The 21,159-nt window shown below is 46.3% G+C and overlaps 4 protein-coding genes and 1 pseudogene across 4 annotated transcripts; 3 read left to right on the forward strand and 2 right to left on the reverse strand.

The window, feature by feature from the left end:
- Positions 1–334: 334 nt before the first annotated feature.
- On the reverse strand, positions 335–1,758 carry LOC104433530. The gene has a single exon (XM_010046313.3). It carries the CDS (start codon positions 1,565–1,567, stop codon positions 680–682), a length of 888 nt encoding a protein of 295 aa, XP_010044615.2. The 5' UTR covers positions 1,568–1,758; the 3' UTR covers positions 335–679.
- Positions 1,759–4,840: 3,082 nt separating this feature from the next.
- Positions 4,841–9,592, forward strand: LOC104433531 (proline-rich receptor-like protein kinase PERK13). Its single transcript, XM_010046314.3, is given in 9 exon segments — positions 4,841–6,190; positions 6,275–6,381; positions 6,384–6,753; positions 6,841–6,927; positions 7,247–7,317; positions 7,424–7,500; positions 7,960–8,107; positions 8,425–8,586; positions 8,829–9,592. Coding segments are annotated over 9 exon segments (2,265 nt in total). The 5' UTR covers positions 4,841–5,286; the 3' UTR covers positions 9,168–9,592.
- A 1,214-nt stretch (positions 9,593–10,806) lies between these two features.
- LOC104433529 lies at positions 10,807–11,310 on the reverse strand. Its single transcript, XM_010046312.2, has one exon. The coding sequence runs from the start codon at positions 11,308–11,310 to the stop codon at positions 10,807–10,809; it is 504 nt and encodes a 167-aa protein (XP_010044614.2).
- A 3,989-nt stretch (positions 11,311–15,299) lies between these two features.
- On the forward strand, positions 15,300–16,749 carry LOC104431117. Its single transcript, XM_010043798.3, has 2 exons — positions 15,300–15,390; positions 15,774–16,749. Exon 2 carries the CDS (start codon positions 15,951–15,953, stop codon positions 16,737–16,739), a length of 789 nt encoding a protein of 262 aa, XP_010042100.2. The 5' UTR covers positions 15,300–15,390; positions 15,774–15,950; the 3' UTR covers positions 16,740–16,749.
- Positions 16,750–17,557: 808 nt separating this feature from the next.
- LOC120290782 lies at positions 17,558–20,438 on the forward strand (annotated as a pseudogene).
- Positions 20,439–21,159: the final 721 nt, after the last annotated feature.

Consider the following 21,159-nt stretch of genomic DNA (forward strand, 5'->3'; position numbering starts at 1 on the left):
AATAGTAAATACAACGAGTGGAAAATGAATTAGGGGGCGGCTACAATGTTATTTCCTTCCATTCGTGTCGACATTTCATGCGGACCTCCTGCAGATTTTGTCTCGAGCGTCGGCAAATTATTAAGTAATCAACTGAGGAAAGTGGGTAGCTTTGAAAACAATGTTTCGGAATTTCTCTTATGGTGGGGGAGGTTCAACTTTTGCTCTCAAAAGTCGAAACAATTCACGTTTTAATCTTAAAGCAACTACAGTTGCTCTGATTATTATCCAATCTTTGATTAATCACGCAAAAGGGTTTTGTCCTGCGTAACTATCCTTCTCAATTGGTCATGAAAAATCAAACATGTCACTGTCTTGATGAAGGAAAGTTTATTCAAATTGGCTGTACATCATCATTTGGATATTGAAGAAAGCAATAACCAAAATAGAAACTGCTAGTGCTACGATCTGAACATCCCGCATTCACCTAACCGGGAATCGAAGCGAATTCGCCACCTATCTCCTACGTCTACGTCTTGAAAATCTCCATGTCGAGTCAGGACTTATGATTCATCTCCCAGGACTCGATAACATCCCGGGGAAACAACGTCGACTGAACAAATCTTTGCACGAATTGAATCAATGAATCAATTGATTTCGATGACCCCTAAATGCTAGTCAGTAATCCGCAGCGGTTGGCTCAAAATGGGTGCAGATTCTTGCTCAACCCATTGACGCTGGTGAAGAACCCGAGCCCCAGCAGGTCTCGCTTGTACGGCAAGTAGGACTTGCGCTTCTCCGACTCCTTCACGGCCCTGCTCTTCACGTAGTGCCTCTCGTGCGCCGACGGCGCCGCCGCCGTCGCCTTGCCCTTCCCCTTCCCTTTCTTCGCCTCCTCCGCCTTCGCCCCCTCTTTCCTCTCCGCGGCCTTGTCCGTCGACCTCCTACCCTTCTCCACGCCGCCGTCGCTTGGTTTCGCGTCGGCGTGAGGTTTCAGCATCACGACGGCGTCCCTCCCGTCGCTGTTGCTCCTCGGCAACAGGTCCCGGAACCGCCACATCTTCGAGGATCCGGTCGAGTTGCTCTTCCGGCAGCTCCCCGGCGAGGGCGGCGTCTCCTCCACGATCCTCGCCCTCCAATCGCAGTACGTCCCCCGCGGCTCGTCCGCCCCCGCTTCCGCGAACACCTTCTTCACGGGCGGCAGGAGGAGCGACGACGAAGGCTCCGGCTCGGCGGCGGCGGCGGCGGCGGCGAACACGAGGTCGCGGTTGAAGAGAGGGAAGAAAGGGCGGATCCGGCCGTTGTCGAAGACGTCGTCGGCCGAGACCGGGGAACCGTCCGGGTTGAGGCAAGCGAACTCGAAGTCCGAATCCCCATCTCCTCCGTCGTCTTCTTCCTCCTCCTCGAGCTGCGGCTTTTCCTCAGCGGACGCGGTCGCGGGATCTTCAGACCCATCAGGCCCGGCGCCCGAGACGCCGAGCTTATCCTCGAAATCCTGCGCCAGCTTGTCGAAAGGCTCCGACTCTGCGGTCGAGTAGTGAGGGTTGAAGGAGGAGGGGGAGATGGGCACGGCCCGATACACCTCCATCTTATCTGGAGAACTGGGATTTTGCCTATGTGAAGAAGATGACCGAGAAATGGGTCGAGCCTAGATAGAGCGAGAGAGATGGGCGAGGAGGAGGAGGAGGAGGAATATATACCCAGGTAGGAGGTGGGGGCAGTTGGGAGATGCCTACGAAGCTTCAAACCTTTGCCGCTTACTATAAAAGCCGTCTGAACACGCGTTGCTTCTGTTCTGGTTCGTTCACGTGGAAATTTCGCTTTCTTTTTGGGGGGGCGGACGGGAAAAGCTAAGCGCGTGCGAACGCGGTAGCTTCCTGAACCGGGGCTCCGGCCCGAGCCCGGGATCCCGACCCGCGCGTTCGGGCGGGGACCGCGGGTTTGACTTTTCTTTTTTTACTTTGGAGAAAGACGGTTTTCTCCTTGCTCTGTTGTTCGGATTCGTTAAGGTGGAGCCCGTCAATTGCGTGAGTGGCAAGGATGTTGGTCCGGGAGGTGGGAAGATGCGGAGCACATTTCTGTCGCCTGACCTCATGAGTCATGCATGACGTCACCGGCCGGCGGCCTTCTTCGGTCGAATGACGTGGAAGTTGCAAGGAGATTGGCCAAATGTGCTTTTTTTTTCTTTTTAATGATGATGAGAATGCTGGTACGTCGTTGTCATTTATAACGTAGTACGCATTTATTTTTCGGTGTTAACTACTCAATCCGTTGCTTTTTTACCTTTTCATATTGAATCGTTACTGCTCATTTGTCGTTAAAAAAAAAAAAATCCAGCAAAAAAATAATTTTGTCGCTAAATGGAGAATTAGCACAATGAATTTGCTTTCGTTGCTTGATCTTAGGGTTGTGATGCGCAATGCAATAATTTCTCCCCCTTCACAAGATGAACGTTGAATTGCCTTCAAGGTACTCTTTGCCCCTTCTCTTCTTATTTGCAGACATCAAATCCTTAGGAAAGTAAGAGTTTCTCTTGGAATTGACCTCTACGGTTATTACGTTACATGATGATTTCTCTATTCTATGCATTAAACTCAAGTGATTTTTAAAAAAAATCAGGCGCCCAATCCAATTGCCCTTTCATGAATTAAGCTAATGCCTAATCTTAGGAGTAGAGTTGTCAACGACTAATTTGATAGATTGACATTCAGAACAAATCTAAGCTATTAATATTATGCGCCGTGGAAATCACTAACCAACTTGCTATACTTAAGTACTTTTCAAATCTCCAATTGCAAGCAATTCCCCGATTAGAAAAATGTGGGCGGTTCCTTAATGTGCTTGTAGATCTAGAAAGTCGATATCGTTGACCCCCTACCAACATGACATCCGCAGCTCAAATCCCGCTGGCATTTCGACATCCTTCCCTCCTCAGCACTGAAGAAGTGAATTAGTCTGATTCGATCCGAAGCTTCCAAAATCGAACGTGTAGTCAGAGGAGGCAATTTCGACCAAAAAAAAAAAAAAGTCAAGAGGAGGCAATGGACCTGATTTGCTATGCAAGCCCGTCATCACCCGATCGCATTTGCCCTCCTTTTTTGGGTTCAATTGATCAGCAAATCCGCCAAGTAATCTTTTGATTTCGGACGATGGAACTCCATGGAATAGAAGTCATTTTCAGTTGTTTCAATCGACTAAAACCTTTAATCAGGAACGAGACGCCATCAAGCCTTATTTGTTGAAGATGGGCCTTGGGTACGCTCCCCAGATTCGAGCCCCAGGGGCAGGGTCCCAATCAGGGCAATGGGGGTCTTCGGTTCCTGAACCTGGGCAAAGGGACCCTAGGGCCTAATCTAAGCATATAGGGCTATCAACCCGAACCTGACCATGGGACCCTAGGCCCTAGTCTTAAACGTGTCAACAATTCGATTTGGTTTGGATTTTCGGGAAATCTAAATCAAATTGAATTGTTCGGATATGCATTAATTTTGAATCAAATCATGACCCAAACTAAATATAAGCTGAATTGAAGAGTCGGCTCCATTTAGTTTTTTTATTTTATTTTTTTCCATTATTAAGGAGAGGTTTAGTCACAAAGGAAACAGATCATGTAAATTGTAATCTCAAGAAAAAGGGAGACTTTCAGTTTGGTTCAATCCTAATCGGAATAAAAAATAATAATTTTTTCATCATCCAACCGAAACCCAAATCGAACTAAATAAAAAATGCACGAAAATTCGGTTCAATCCATTTCGGTTCTAATTTCAATTTGGTTTTCCGATTTGGTTTTAACATCCATGTTGAACATGAAGGTCTTGGTCCAAGTAACAAGGTCATAGGTCCTATGGTCGAATTGGGGAGTTGGGATCATGGGTTTAACCTTGAGTGCTGTGTCCAATCCTCGATGACATAGGTCCAAGAGTTGTGATTCCCGAGTGTAGCTCTTAAGGTCCCGAGTTCAGGTGCCAATTCCCAAGTTTGATCGATGAGTATGTAATTCATTTGAACCCGTGAATAAAGTGGACCATCCTCCATGTATCACAAATCGAATGGTCACATACTCTAGTATCATTGTGAGTGGAGCTTTGTGGCATTAGGGTGAAAAGTGACTGACGTAGAATTAATGACAGAACCAGTTCATAGAAGTGGCATCATGGCATTTGTGTTGGAAGTACTATGATAGAATGGTTGAACTTAAAGAAGATTTGAAGGAGTTGTTAGCCTCCCGTGCACAGGCTAACTGAGAGCTGCTGTAACTTTCTTGATGAGGTCATAGTAGACGAAAAATCGTATTAATGTATCGAAGTGTTTTGTGTATCTTGCTTGAGAGGTGCCCAAACTAAATTAGCATGATAAAATCTTATATGAGGATACGGTTAGTCATACTATTTTTAAAAACGACTATAGAAGGAAATCTAATATGGTGTTTATGGCTCATCAGGTGCCCTAAGGAATATTTCGCCATCAAGAATTTATCTGGCCGTGAGACGCGAAAAACTCATGACACCGGATGGCTAGGATGAGCGTTGCCATGATCTAGTCCAATCAAATTCCACGGCCGCGGTTGGTGGAGGAGACGACGTGGGACGAAGGGGAGTTCGAAGGAAGGGGCGGGAAACAGTAATGGAGCCGCAGTACGTTGCGGGGTAGCCCGAGAGACAAGGGGAGAGCGCTTAAAATAAAAATTCCTCAAAAAAAAAGAAGAAAAAAAGAGCGGTAGTTAGTTAGTTAGTTAGTCTCTCAACAGAATCGTGCCTGCCAGTAACCCTCCCGCCACTCTCCCCACCGCCAAAAAGAAAGAGAAAAGAATTTACATACTGTTCATGTCGAGCCATTACCATCCTTCCCTTCTCCCCCTCCCTCTCTCTCCCTAAATTAAACCATTTCTCAGAATTTCAAGGGTTGGGAATCCCTTCTTCATTCGATCCTCTTTGCCAAAATTCATCCTCTCTCTCTCTCTCTGCCTCTCATCCGACAACATTTGTTTGCTCCGCCCTGACCCAGGCTCCGTTTGATTCCCATGTCTGATTTCCTGCCGCGCCATTTCTCTTGTTCAAGGGCGGGGACGGTCCGCACGATTCGCACGCCCGCAATGCGCCGCGTTTGATCGCTCGCTCTCCCTTGTCGGAAACCCGGAATTGTGTCGTGTTACCTCGGTTTCCCCGAGAGAGAGAGGGGCGGGGGAAGAGAACGGGAGCATGCTCGCCGCGGGCAACCCGAGTTGCGCGGGACCGTGACGATCTGTTTGATAAAACTGGACTGTAGAAAACCCGTCGGAATTCCGGTAAAAAAGGAAGGGCGATCGTAATGGCTAGCGTCAGCTCGACCACGATCCAAATTAACACGACCGGGAGCGCGAACGGCTCCGCTCTCGTCTCCCCGCCGTCGCCACCGGCCTCCTCTTTGTCCCCTCCGTCCGCCAGTGGCGACAACATGTCCTTAACGGGCGCGACCCCGCCGACCAGCTCGACTTCTCCACCCACTTCGCCGCCGTCTCCACCGCCACCGAGTAGTCCCGACTCGTCCGCCTCCTCGCCTCCTCCCAATTCGAGCGCCTCGCCTCCTAGTCCCCCGCCGCCGTCGAGCTCCTCCCCACCGCCAACGCCCCCAGCAGAATCCAAAGCAAAGGCGCCTCCTAAATTTTCCCCGCCGCCGGCACCTGCCTCTAGTTCGGGTTCCTCGCCACCTTCTCCACCGCCCACGCCTCCAGCATCTCCCCCTCCCTCCCCTCCGCAATCTTCGGCTCCGTCCGGATCGCCTCCACCTCCCGACCAGCTTTCACCTCCTCCGCCTCCCGCACCGGTGAGTGGGACAGGTGCGGTGCCAGCACCGGCTATTAGTCCCCCTCCGCCGACTTCCAGCACCGGACCGTCTCCTCCAATAGCATCTACTTCCCCTCCCCCGCCTTCGGCTCCTACAGCTAGTGGATCGCCACCCGCAGCACCTACCAATTCGACTCCCACAACGAATTCTGGATCAACTCCTCCATCTCAAACATCCAGCAGAATTCCGACTTCCACCAGCAATTCCACTTCAGGAGGATCAAGCACACCCTCATCAAGCACTTCCACTGTCATCGGCGCGGCAGCTGCCGGAGTCTTTCTCGTCGCCCTTATCGCTCTGGTTGTCTTGGTACTTAGGCGGAAAAAGAGAAAAGAGGGGGCGTTTGCCTCAAAGTATGTCCCGCCCTCTGGCTTGTCACCGCAATCAGGTAAAAAGACCGTTGGCTCTTGTTTCTGATATTGAGTGCATATTCGTATGGATTTGATATTCTCCTTCTCACCCTCTTATGCAGATAAATATTACTACGGGCAGCAACCGCATATGATGGGCGGAACTGGCCATTCAGGTCCCTATTATGGGTCGCAAGGCCAGAATTCATCTATCGAAAACAGCTTCGGGAGTCAGAGGGGGGAGGGAACATGTACCACGGAGGTGGAGGAGACTCCAGTGTAATACCAAGCTCAAAGAGCTTCTTCACTTATGAAGAATTGATGGAAATAACCAATGGATTTTCTCATCAAAATATCATCGGCGAGGGTGGCTTCGGGTGCGTTTACAAGGGTTGGCTATCGGATGGGAAACTAGTTGCTGTCAAGCAGCTCAAGGCAGGCAGTGGACAGGGAGACAGGGAATTCAAGGCCGAGGTAGAGATTATCAGTAGGGTTCATCATCGGCATTTGGTGTCTTTGGTGGGCTATTCGATGGCCGAGAACCAGAGGCTGCTTATATACGAGTTCGTCCCTAACAAAACCCTCGAGCACCATTTGCACGGTCAGCAGAGCCTTGCCTTTTCTTTTCGTCGCCCAAGAGTTTCTTTCTCATTTTAATACTCACAAGCACACTGGTTTTTCACATCAGAGAAAGGATTGCCAGTTCTGGAATGGACCAAAAGAGTGAAGATCGCCCTAGGCTCTGCAAAGGGTCTGGCATACCTACATGAAGATTGTACGTATCTCACCTGTCATCAAGAGTGATCGCATATGACCCCATCACAGTTACTCATAACGTCCAGGAACTCCTTAATTAATACATAGGCAAATTGAGGTGGAAAGAAGCATCCATTACACTGTACTAATCTATTCTATATCCATGCTAGCATACATCAGCCCTATTAAGGTCATATAGGGTAGGATCTGTGACAATAGAGTTTTTCAAAGTACATAAAACCCTTCTTGATATAGCATGTATAGGTCACGACTCATATCCTCAAAAGCTTAAGGATAGCATATCTAATTACGCTTTCCTCGTATCTTATGTTCTACAGGCCATCCAAAGATTATCCACCGAGACATTAAGTCAGCAAACATTCTGTTGGACGATGCCTTTGAAGCACAGGTATTTATATGCTTCACTTGTCAACCCCTATCTCTTCATGCCACAAAATGTACTTTAAGTACGTTAACAGCTAGGGGGTTCTAATATGTCGTCTTCTCAAACACAGGTAGCAGATTTTGGACTGGCCAAACTAACGAATGATGCAAATACTCATGTATCCACAAGAGTCATGGGGACATTTGGGTGAGTGTTGTTTCACAGATCCGTTACATAAAAGCATTGAGATCCACAGTAATTTTTCATCTCAACTTTCAGTACTCTTCTCTGTCAAATAATAATACGGTTTATGAATAAGGATGCATGCAGGAACTGATGTTTTATAGAGAAAATTGCGTAGAACATGGTAGAAGGATCAAATATCAGGGTACTTGGTGCCTTACGTAGTATATTTTTTAGAACTAAAAGAATTCTCAACTCGCTGTTAGCGCTTCCATTATTTCTATTTATCACCAGAGGGTAAAAGACTGGATTTCTGGTCTTTGTTAATGATATCAGAATTCCAAAATCACCAACATGTTGAATGCCAGGATTCCTCGACTTTTTGTTCCAAATGTCAAGTGCAGTCCGCTTCATCAGAAGAACATGAGTTGGGATGCGTCACTTCTGTTGCTCTTTCTTCAACGTTTCATTTTTGACTCACAGGTACCTGGCACCTGAGTATGCATCTAGTGGGAAACTGACGGATAGATCAGATGTATTCTCCTTTGGGGTTGTGCTTTTAGAGCTTATCACTGGCCGTAAACCTGTTGATGCAACTCAGCCTTTGGGTGACGAAAGTTTGGTTGAGTGGGTAAGAACAATGCAGAAATTTCTGCTTTTCAGAATGTTCACGAATGCCATGTTGTATCATTGAAACAACCAGGATTTTGGTTTGGTCCTAGAGTAACTTCTGTATTATTTACAGAACGTTAGTGGCTCTGTCACTGATGGAGCTCGAATTTCCATGAATGACAAAAAAGTTGTTGGAGGAATCGCATGCGATTCTTTTTTTAATAGGAAAAGAGCGAATGAAGAAAGATAAATGAGCAATTTAACTTCAAGCACAAAATACTGACCACTATGAACGCTCTACCGTCAAATAACAACTTGCTGATTTGATAATGGCAGGCTCGTCCATTGCTACTCCAGGCCCTTGAAACTGGGGACCCAAGCGAGCTAGTGGATCCACGGCTAGAGAAGAATTATGTGGAGGGTGAAATGTTCAGAATGATCGAGGCAGCTGCGGCTTGTATACGCCATTCTGCTGCAAAGAGGCCTCGTATGGTTCAGGTAGTTGAACTGATGAACTCAACCTACACTACTTTAAATTGGTTCGCATATTCTCAAGCAAAAGTGACTGATCATCAAAATTATGTGGAGAGTTTGCTTCATTTGAGCTACTTTATTTGTTCAGATATGGTCATACAACTTTTTCATTATCTAGCTACTTTTCACTTGGAATGTAATCTCCACCGGAAAATATAGGCCCCTGTCGTGGATTCGAACAACTAATCATGTGACATTTAATTCAGGTCGTAAGAGCACTTGACAGTGAGGGCGACATGTCTGATCTAACAAATGGGGTGAAATATGGTCAGAGCACCGTCTATGATTCAGGCCAGTATAATGAAGATATAATGAAATTCAGAAGGATGGCTCTTGGCAGCGGCGATTCCTCAGACTACGGACCATATAGTGGAGATTACAGCTCTAGAGAGGTTTCCGGCGCTCAAAAGATTCCGTGGAAGTCTCGGGACAGCTCGAACGAGTTCACAAGCAGTGAATCCGAAACTCGAGCTATGAACCCACTGAACTCAGAGAAGCGATTTCCAGGGGCCCAAGGGGGTTACGGCATGCGTAGGTTCAGTTGACGACAAGACCTGCACATCTGTGTACGAAGCTCCTTTCCACTGAATATGTCGAAAACTTATGGCAACAGCGGGAGGCCTCGGCTGAATGTAAGGCCTCAGCTTGATCTTCCCGTGAGATTATTGACTAGGACACGGATGTGTGATATGTTGTTTCGTTTTGCTTCCCCCAAGTGACTGGCAGTGTTGGTCGGGGGCACGGGAAACATGTAGATTGTGAGTCGGATTCAAGAGACCCTTTCGAGTGACAAAAGAAGCATGCACAGCATTAGGAGTTGATCATGTTAATCCGCGGGTACATTCGCTACAATAAGCTATTGAGAGTGACCCCATTGTGATTTTTTTGCTAATCTTTTTGGACTAAGGAAGTGGGTGTCTGGTTATAGTTTCAAACCAGGTTCTGGGATTGCGGCCTTGTCTTGATTTTTAACTCGATTTTCAAAGAAAAAGTTTTTCATATTTGCTTGTTACTCACGTAACATGGGAATCAAATCTCTCGATTCTAAACTCACTACTGAGAGCCTCTCGTTCAAACGAGTGCAGGGGAGACGGTTTCGAAAGGCAATCAAGGGAAATCAATCAGTTCCCCGTAACGCTGCGCGCGAAACGATGCGACCGATGAAGACATCACTCCAGCTGAATCTTGAAGAAGAGGGAAGACAAAAAAAAACACGTTCATTCGGATGCGATGTCTGATCGTACGAAAACATCGAGCGGATCCGGGAGCAAAGATCGTGTGAACACAGAGTAGAGACTCTGCTCAAATCCTCTGTTTTTCACACGGATCATTGTCGATGAAGAGTTCATTATAGTGGCGAGTCATTTCTTTTTGGAGATTAAAAAGAGAAAGTGGTCACTAAAGAAAGATTTGGTGAAGGGGGGCGAGCGAGTCTAGCCTCGATCTGTGACCCTTATGAAAAGAGTACCCATTCCACCTCTAAAAATCAAATAACAAGATTGATAGTTAGCAAATTTAAACATACATGATGAACAATACATGATTATATATAAATAATAATGGTCATAAATTATACTTAAGAAGAAATTACAAGTAGTAATTAGCAAATTTATTAACCAGTTGAGATCATTCCATTCTATTCCATTCCATTCCATTCTGTCGTACCAAGCTCAACATTATAGAATCACAGACTTTGGTGATTAGGCAGGCCTAGCTTGATAGAGCTAAACGCAATATTAGGCTTAGATCTTGTTCAAGTGCTCCCACGCGAGCTTCGTCATAAGTCCAGCCATCCATGGGCTCGCTCCAGTTTGCCCAAGTGAAATCGACCCCAAGATCGCTTTTGAATGGGGCTTGGATAAGGCTAGTTAATTATACTCCGGCAGCGCTGATCGGACCCGAGCCAAGCCCGATCCGGACCGAAGATGTCATGTATATTTTTCGGAATGCTTAGGCAACAAGTTATGGCTGCCCGGATCGGGTACAACGACTCGACTGGACCAAGAAATTCCCCTCTTCCATTATCCATATAACAATAGAACAAGCTCTACGGAACTACTACCAACCATTACAAGCAGATAGATCAAAAGAAAAATTCCTGACAGAACTACAATCCATCACGAGACATGACATACACTTGAAGCTACGTATTCTCTCCTCCGATTCGAGTATACCAATACACCATCATGGGCCGACCCTGGGGTCAAAGTCATAGTCATTAGAAGGCATCGTCTTGTTTCCTTTCTTGAAGTCGACGGTAAACCCACCATCTGATCCCGGTTTACTGTTGTTGTTCCCTTTGTACTCTCCATACCTGACCGGCCTATTGGCCGTCCGCAGGTTCTTATGATCGAACCCAAACTCGATATCGACCTCTTTAGGGAACCGAGCACCACCGGCGCCGGCGGCAGCCCCTGCCTTGGCGGCAGCCCCTGCCTTAACTGCCTTTTTCTTGGTCACTGCCTTCGGCTTCTCGTGGCGGCGACCGCAGAACCGGCCGAGACAGCAAGCCACGGCAGACACCAGGACTACCACGGCGAGCACTATGAAGACCCCCCCGAAGGACCCATCAGAGTGGGGCCGGGACGTGGGCGGTGGCTGCCCCGGGACGTTGTAGGGGTACATCATGAGAGGCTGCTGGGGGGTGGTGGTGGTGGTGGTGGGCTGCTGCTCTAGCTGTGATGCCATGGTGCTGTGTGTTGGGACTGAGAAGAGGAAAATGGAAGCGCTAGGGGCTGCGTGTTTATATGAGTGACCAGCGCTAGCAGCGTCCAATCTGCTTTGTTCTTTGAGTGAAGGCAAAGATGGATTTATTATACGAAAAAGCATTGCCTAGGACGATGGGCGAAGTGCATGTGTTGAGTCCTATTTTAAGCGTTTCTTTCTTAATTATTTTGTTTTTGAGGAGTATAAACAAAGAGGAAGATACGTTCTCGGGGTAATAAAGCAGGAGATAAAGGTGCAAAAGAGATCTCTCGGTTCTCTTTGCTGCGGAAGAAAGCGGGGGCGAAGTTGCTTGGAAAGGAGAGAAAGTGGGATTTCGGAAGCTTTATTTCGTTCATGGAGACCAGCGTTAGGCAAATCGGCATGACCATGAAGACCCCCAAGCCAGCTCTTTTTGACCCTTATCTTTGAATGATTGTGAGAACAGGGAACTTGTAATTGATGTGCGGCCAAGAAACTTCAAAGGACCCCTTTGTCAGTGGTGGGCTAAGGAGGGCAATTTTTTTCCATTAATGGAGACACAAGCATTCAAACCTGAAGTGCTTTTTCACCCTAAGATAAAGCATTCAGTTGAACATGTTAAGCTTTGGAGTTGTCAGGGGCATGACGGGTTTATAGCTTTTGCCGTTGATCTGTGTAGTCGTCCCCTCGTACTTCCTGACCTAGATTCCAAAGAGATGAAAAATCATTTTCGCCATAAAATGGATGAGAACCTCCTCTTTTAGATTCGACCTTCAATTTGCGAGAACGGTGATGTCAAGGTTAACAAAATGAAACGTACAAACGACATAAGCTTATTAGCTATAAAGCTTAAGATAGATGATCATGTGGCGAGTTATCTGATTCATCAATAATCGTCCGATCAAATAGACAGTAGTGTGGAGACAATCTTTACATCTAGTCGCCTCCTTATTTGAAAATGATTGAATCCGTGATAATGTCCTTTTGGGATTGGATTATCATGGGGATCGGTGAAAGCAAAGATTGCAATGGGTGCCCCAAATTTCCAATTCCCAAAGCAGGGAAGCTTACGACAGGAGACATGATGGGGCCATGCTTTGGGGCTAATTGTGCGTCTTTATTCCTTGCTTTTGCAAAGAGGATTCTCTCTGTTCAAGAGTTCAAGTGCGCCTCTAAGGTGGGTGTCTCCTTCCTCTCTTTTGATTGATTAGAGAGCCCTGGAAAACCCATTTTCCTAGCCACTGCTGCTATTATAGCATCGCAGTATAGTGGCAGGATCCATGATTGATCAAAAGCATCCAGGAGTTATCATTTGATGCCTAGCATCATTAATCGTTTCATCCTATCGCAAGCAGTCAGAATGAGTTATTTCTTTCTTAAAGTGAACTCACACCAAGGCTTTTTTAGCACATCGAATAGCAGAAAAAAGGAGAAGGATTTTTTAAAGATAGGTTCAATGAAGAGTACATCGGAAAGAATCAATTGAAGCATGGAATAAGTGTAGCCAGGTATTGGACTAATGAAAATCTAAGATGGGTGTGCTGTTACACAACCTCGGCTCTTTATTCTCATTATTTAAAAGGGCTGACTGTCAATCTCCAAAAGCTATTGAATCAATGCCTTGAGACTCTTAAGCCTAAGTGATTTATTTATATGGTCCATTTGAAGTGGCAAGTGAAGAGCATGTTCGTAGAAATAGCTCATCTTATTGAATAAGAACTAAAATTTAATCCTTTGATGTCGTGAGGCCTTGAGGAGGGGAGAGTGTTTAGGGTGTGTTTGTTTAAAATTGTTTATGTTTTTCGAAACATAAATTTTTGTTTTTTTGTTCCGGGGAACAAAAAAAGAACAAAAACGCGTTTGTTTACACTTTTGTTCTCGAGAACAGGATTAAGAAATAGAAAAACTTAGGGCGCGTTTGGCAACGATTCTGTTCTAACCGATTTCGACAAGAAATGATTATTTTTATTCTGTCTCCTGAACCGATTTTGAGTAAAATAATGTGTTTGGTAACTGTCTAAAATTTTTTGATTCGGAATAGAATTGCGTTTGATAACGTGTCCATTGATTCTGTTCCAAATTATTTTTTTTATTTTTAAATAATTTTTCTACTTTTTTTCTCTTTTTTTTTTTTTTTACCTTTTTTCCTTTTTTCCTTTTCTTTTTCATTTTTTTCTTTTCATTTTTTCCTTTTTCTCATATTTTTTTTCTTCTTGTGGCCGGCCGCTGACCGGCGACCGGCGACGAGGGCCGGGCGACCCACCAGCGTCGCGGCCCTCGCCGAGGCCTAGCCCTCGTCGGCCGAGCGTCGCCGGCACCGGGCGAGGCTCGCCAGTGGCCGGGCGAGGCCCGCCCGGCCACCGGCCGAGCTAGGCGAGCCCGGCCGGTGGCTAGGGCGGGCCTCGCCGCCGGTGGACAGCGGGCGAGCTCGCCGGGGCGGGCGAGGCCCGCCTCGCCACCGGCCCGCTAGGTGAGGCTCGCCGGTGGTTGGGCGGAGCCTCGCCGAGCCCCGGGCTCGCGGCTGGCCGGGCGACGCGAGCGACTGTGGCCGGCGGCGATCGGCGCGGCGGGCGGTGGCGGCGGCAGACGAGCGGCGGCGGCGGCGGCGGGCGACGGTCGCGTGATGGCGGAAGGAAAAATAAGAGTTTTATTGTGTTGATTCTTTTTTTGATTCTCGACGTAGAATCAACTTTTTTTTATTCTCAAATCTACTCCAAAACCGATTCTGGGAACAAATTTGTTCAGGGAACAAAATTTTTATCAAACGCGATTCTCGTCCCAAACTTATTCGGGAACAAAAATCGAATTAGTCACCGTTTGGAGTGTTGCCAAACAGGGCCTTAGTTTCTTATTTTCAAGAACACTTCCGAGAAACACTTTTTTTCTTATTTTTCTCTTTCTTTCTTTTTCCTTTCTTCTTCTTCTTCTTCCATTTGCCGATCACCGGCCTTTGCCATGGCCGGCGCACCGACAACCGGCTAGACGAGGGCTGGCAACCTTGCTGGCCCCTGGAGAGGCCGAGCCACAGCGAGGCTTGGCCTCGCCAGGCCACCTCCACGATGGCGTTGCCTGGCGAGGTTGGCCTCACCTAGCCCAAGCAAGGCCAAACCTCACGCGGCCATGGCGAGGCTCGGCCTCCCTAGCCGACACGAGGCTAGGCCTCGCCAGCCGTGGTGAGGCTGACCTCGCGCCGCCTAGGCTCGGCCTCGCCGATGGCCTAATGAGGCTCAGGGGCCAGGCTGGCCTTCAGCGAGCTCACCGAACGTCGCCCAGCCGATCGCTAACCATGGGCGATCGGCCAAAGAGAAAAAGAAAATAAAAAAAAATAAAAATAAAAATATTAAAAATTAAAAGAAACAAAAAAATTGTACAAATTTACCAAAGATGTTTCTGTTCTTTTTCTATTCCAGTAACATAAATTTTGCGCCCTTATAAGACTACCGAAAGAGAAATGTATATGGAACCCAAATCTTGCCAACTCTTACCTTCATTTAGATTTCACCTCGCCTTTTATAATAGAGCGAGGTCATAACAAACTTCCAACGATATCTAGAGTCATTCATATGGAATCAAACATGTCAAGATATAATGAAATCCATCTCATCATTCATAGAATGCTCAATGATTATCGAAACTCGTGATGATGGTTAGAAAGTAATTAGATTGATGGGTTGGTTCCTACTGGCTAAACGGTTGATTAAATAGGTGTGGATCCCCAATCCACGTCAGGAGCCCATTCCCTCATCTGACGGGTTGGTTTCTTTCAAATTATCTCGATGATTAATCCGATCCATCTTTCCATGAACAAATAAAGTAAAAGCGGAACTCTAACTCACCGAAAATTGGTGGCATCACAACAAGAAGTGACCAAAAGAAAGACAAGAAAGATCTTACACCAACCAAAACCAAACCAAGAACTCCAAATTGTCACCAAAACACTACCATCCCTTCCGTGTAATTAAAAGCACGTGCTCTCAACTGTATATAATTTGCATCACTTTGATCCATCTGCCATGAACAAGACAACAACACTCATGGAAATAATCATGATGTTCCTCCTCCTCCTCTTCTTACCTTCGACATGTCTCTCTCTCTCTCTCTCTCTCTCTCTCTCTCTCTCTCTCTCTCTCTCTATACAGACTTTAAATAAACTCAAAAAAAAAAAAAAAAAAAAATCACTCAGTTTTTCTGATAAACATTGTGTGAAGCAAGAACACTTATTGGCAAAAGCACATTTGATCCTTTATTTCTTTTCGTGCGTATGCAATTTGAAAGTTTCTTCTGAAACACTGCAAATTTATAGATCGAATTCCACGACCCAGATGGTATTTTTGTTTCAATTTATGATCCGACGAAAAAGGAAAATGTTCTGCTATAAATGGAGTTATCTCATTTCCTGTTTCTAACTTTCTGTTTTTTTTTTTTTTTTTTTTTGGTTGGTTTCTTTTGATTTTGCTGTTCTGCAGCTGGTGCGACCGTCGGAATATGCTATGGCCACGTCGCGAACAACCTCCCCCCGCCATCCTCCACCGTCGAACTCCTCAAGTCGAACCAAATCTCGAACGTCCGCCTCTTCAACGCCGAGCCGGCGATTCTCCGATCCTTCAACGGCGCCGGGATCAGCCTCATGATCGGCGTCCCCAATGAGGACCTCCCTGCCCTGGCCTCCGGAACTGCAGCCACCGCCATCCAGTGGCTCCAATCCAACATCTTCGCTCACGTCCCCCCGAATGAAGTCCGATACATTGCCGTCGGCAATGAGGTCTTCCTCAAAAGGACCCCTACTTCACTCCCCACGTCGTACCTTCAGTCATCAACCTCTACAGCGCTCTCCGAACCTTAGGCCTCTCGGAGAGCATCAAGCTGTCGTCGCCGCAGGCGGCTTCGGTGATCGTCAACACTTACCCTCCCTCGTCGGCAACGTTCGATCCCAGCCTCCGATCAGCCATCATCCCGCTCCTGCAGTTCCTGCGCGACACCGGATCGCCGTTCATGGCGAACGTGTACCCATACATCAGCTACTTGAGCGAGGCGAGGCACATGTCGCCGGCTATGCGCTGTTCAGGGGAGGAGGGGAGCCAGTCCACGACGGCGCGCTGGCGTACGACAATATGTTTGACGCGAGCGTGGACGCATTCGTGTGGGCGCTGGAGAGGGAAGGGTTCGGAGGGGTGGCGCTGGTGGTGGCGGAGACAGGGTGGCCGACGGCAGGAGGGGAGGCGGCGAGCGTGGCGAACGCGCTGGCGTTCAACGGGAACGTGGCGAGGCGGGCGGCAAGCGATGCCGGGACGCCGAAGAGGCCTGGCGTGGGCGTGGAGGTTTATCTGTTCGGACTGTTTGACGAGAACGAGAAGGTCGGCGAAGAGTATGAGAGGCATTTCGGCATCTTTGGCCTCAATGGCGCCAAGGCCTATAATTTGACCTTCAACTGAGTTTCTTTTTCCTTTCCATGATATAGTAAAGAAGATGGTTCATGCCTGAAATTATATACATACAAATTAAATTTATATTTGCTGGCCAAAAAGGGCAAAATGTATTTTCAAGGAGCTAGAAAACAAGATAAAGAATTTTTTTTTTTTTTTATTAAATGCATTAGGTAAAGGAATACCCTTTTCTTTTAAAAGGCTCAAACCAGACTGTTTCTGAGATTCAGGTTTTATTCACCCAGCAAACCAAATTCAAAGTGATGCAATGTGATCCAGAATGGAGGATTAACCTGAAAATCCAAATTCTCTGTTTGCACACAGAGGAGCTGCGCTTTGATGGGTAATGCATTTTGCTATGTGGCTAAGCTGGACTCCGCGCTTTCCGAGCTGCATCCGGTTTCTTCCGAACCGGATTTCTGAACCATAAGAGCAAACTCGCTAGGCTGCTGTCGACTGTTGAGAAACAATTCACCTGTGACCGTATGTGACGACCTGGACCTCGAAAGGAGCCGACATCTTTGAAAACTATGGGTTGGAGGGTTTGTCGATTGCTTTGTTTCGTCTTGCAAATTATGCGATTCCCCCGTTCACTATGTCTGAGCAGTACTTTCTCCAATCCTGCTGGCTGCTGGGCATGTTCCTTGTCTTGGAATGGGGAATGAATTTCTGGAGCTGCTGTCCATCGCTAAGCTCTCAAAATCACTTTATCTTGTTCAGATCGACCGTAGCAACAGTGTAGCAATCAACAGGTCCTAGAATGATATCGACTTGCGCTTTGTTTAGCATTAGGTGGTGAGACGAGGAACGGAGGTGACAATAGGGAGATGGTTGATGGTGCTTCTCATGATCAAACAACCCTTCTTCTTCAGAGAATAGAGACTTCCTCGTCCGTGACAAGGGCAACCAGGTATCGTTACGAGCAATTGGACATGGATATCTTTAACTGTACAGTTTTAGTTGGCCCTGAAGAACCTGCCGTCGGAGAAGCCAGAGGATTATTCTCAATTTTCCTAGGCTTATTTAGTCTATGGCCATAGTGGGGGAAAAGTACCAAAATAGTCCTAAACCTTTTGTATTGATACTAAAATAGTCCTAAACTTTTCAATTGGATCAATTTAATCTTAAATTTGTTCACATTAATACCAATTCAGTCCATCTAGCTAATTTAAACTAAAAATTGCTAATGTGGCCGCCGGGCTAGCCTTAGAGCATCGGGCCCTCACCTAGATCTAGGCGAGGGCTAGGCCTCACCTATGGCATCATGCCCTCACTGGATCTAGGTGAAGGCCACCGCACCCTTGCCCGCCACGAGCGAGGGCACAAAGGCCTTGCCAACCAACAAGCGAGGGTTTCCGCCCTCACCGGATCGGGCGGGGGCCAACGCCCTCCCGCTTAGCGAGGGTGCCCTCACTAGTGGCCGATGAGGGCGTGGGGCCCCTCGCCCCAACCAACTTGTGGCCGGCGATAGTCGGCCGACTAGCGACCTCACTAGCCAAGGGTAAGGAGAAAAAAAAAATTGAAAAAAATATAAAATTTGTCTACGTGATATCACATAAGACTAGTGGTGGCCACATTAGCAATTTCCAACTTAAATTAGTCGGATGAACTAAATTAGTATCAATATAAAAAGATTTAAAACTAAAATAGTCCAATTAAAAAGTTTAGGACTGAATTGATATCAATACAAAATGTTTATGATTATTTTGGTATTTTTCCGCCGTAGTGACATCGTCGAAACCTGTGCTTATTTGCAATGAAACTCTTTCAGAATAAACTGACGTTACTTATTGCTGCGCTTTACTCTCAGAATTTAGAAAGATAAGAAAATTTGAAAGATCTGAAACAATGTGATGTGGATTCTGTTTTCCAGATATCGTTAGGTTAAAATCACCGATTTGACAACCAAGATCATAGGCTTGTATTCCTCTGGCTCCTGGTCCCGTCCTTGTTGCCGTTTCAACCGAACTTTGATCGAACCTTTCATGGTTCTCTCATCGAGAGGTGGCTTCGAAGTGGTGTTTCTCTCATCTGACAAGGATGAGGAATCGTTTCGCAGCTCCTTCGCTAAGATGCCTTGGCTGGAGATCCCTTTTTCCGATTCAGTGACCATCGCTAGACTTAAGAATCTATTTAAGGTCAACTCAGAACCTCATCTCCCAGTAATCGACTCGACTGGGAAGGTCTTGACTGATCAAGGGTTCAGTCTTGTCGGGGACTACGGAGTCGATGCTTACCCTTTTATGGCCGAAAGAATCGATTCCTTGAAAGAGGAAGAGAAGGCTACTAGGAAGAACCAGTCCTTCAGCTCTTTATCTTGGTTTCTCCCTCTTACAATTATTTGATTTCGAACTATGGAATCAAGGCAACTTCGGCTCGCTCTCTTTTCAAAACGACCTAACAAGCGTATCTTGACGGGTAAGTAATTTGGCAGTTTCCTGTATCTGAGCTTGAGGGAAGAATTGTTGGACAGTACTTTTATGTTCACGAACTCCAGTCGTGCACAGAATTCACTCCAAAACCTGTACATGATTATGAGAAGCTCAAAGAAAGAGGAGAGAAGTCTGAGATCGTAGTAATTCCTCTGGACTCCGAAGAAAGCGACTTTGAACAAGGATTCAAGACGATGCCTTGGGTAGCCTCGCCTTTTCGTGTCGCAAGTTTTCAGAGGCTTGCTCGGCTTATCAAACCGGGCACCCTTCCAGGACTAGCTATGATCTGACCAGATGGGAAAACCTTGCATCAGAACGTGGTTGAATTGATTGAAGATCACGGAGTCGAGGTCTAGCCCTTTACGCCTGAAGAGCGTACTGAGTTTGCTCAGATTACATGGGCAAAGAACGGATGGCAGACACTTGAGTGGTTTTAGTTTTGGGGTAACGAGACTTTGTGATCGACTGAGAAGGTTCAAAGGTTAGCCCGTTCGTTCGTTCTGCATAAAGTAAACTTTGACGGTCTACTAATGTATGAATCAACAGGGCAATTAGCTTTACTAACGACCCGTCTTTCTATTGAATTTGTTCCTCCGCTAGATCCCGGTTCCGGGCTTGGTGGGGAAGAACATCTTGCTCTATTTCTCACCACGCAGGTGCCGCCCGTGCGGCACCTTCTTGCCAAAGCTTCTCGAAGCCTATGAGGAGATCGAGGCCAAGGATGACACTTTTGAGGTCATCTTCATCTCCAGGCATCATGACCGAGCATCCTTCGACGCTTACTTTGCAAGCATGCCTTGGCTAGCGCTGCCGTTCGGCGACCCGAGAAAGAACTTCGTCCGTGAAAAATTCAGAACCAAAGGCATTCCTGCTGCCGTAGCTATCGATGCCGGCGGCCAGACGGTCACTAAAGAGGTGGGGAGGCTCACAACTGCTCATGGGCCGGCAGCTTATCCCTTCATGGAAGAGCATTTAAAGCGTTTGGAGAGTCCTGAATTGTGACGAACGGGAGAGGAGGGCAACATTCAGTAAATTTAAAGATAAAGACTGCAAGACTCCTGTAAAGAGGTGAGAAGAAATTTAATTTTTAAGTTCAATTAATGTAAACTACAATTAGCTAAATTTTAAATAGTAATTCTGATTTTGTCTAACATCCCCTTGAACTCAAAATGACTTCAAAGAAGTCAACAGGAATTTGGAAAAAATGATCTAAAAAACACTTGGTTAGATGTGGCTTGCTGAGAATATCACAGCAGATGAAGTAAATAACAATCAATTTAAATGTGTTTGGTGCACTCAAGGAAAATATCATTGTGTTATATGTATAGTACTTCAATTGTCGCAATGAATGATTGTTCCTCTATCGTCATGTCTTTTAAAATAATTCCAATGTTGTATTAGCAAAAGCTCAAATTCTCTACTAGAATGAGTAATATATCTTGTTACACTATAAAATAAGTGAATTACCAAAATAGAAATGGTAGCCAAACAAGTGAGTCAGCCAAAAGAAATAGTGGAGCGACAATCTAGAAAAGTGGAGGTCATGAACTAAGGTGTTATTGATTAGGTTAGGCATTATACATTTAATCCCTATGACCATGCTCTAATGCTATGTTCAAAAGCCCAACTTAAAAGTATAAGATAATAGGTAGAATGAGATCTTGCATGTTTTTTAATAAAATATAAATCCTATTGTCAAGTATGCGGGATGTTTTAACAGCACTCTCACGTGCAAGTCAAGTTAGGAGTAACACATGGAATTTGACTACTAGAGTCAAGCGCAAAGGAGTAGAAATTGGTTTTAATAGCAAGTTACAGAATTATGATAAAAGGGAAAGAAGTGTGATCTTCTGTACATTCCAAAAAGAAGAAAACAAGTCCTAGCTAAGAATACAATCAGACTTCAAGCTGCTGTCTGAAGAAAGAGGGAGGGTCGACCGGAGAGACCAAGCATCTGCGATGGTGACGCGCGTCGTAATGATCGAGGTGACAGGCAT

This window comes from Eucalyptus grandis, chromosome 2, assembly GCF_016545825.1.
Source record: "Eucalyptus grandis isolate ANBG69807.140 chromosome 2, ASM1654582v1, whole genome shotgun sequence".
Classification (NCBI taxonomy): domain Eukaryota; kingdom Viridiplantae; phylum Streptophyta; class Magnoliopsida; order Myrtales; family Myrtaceae; genus Eucalyptus; species Eucalyptus grandis.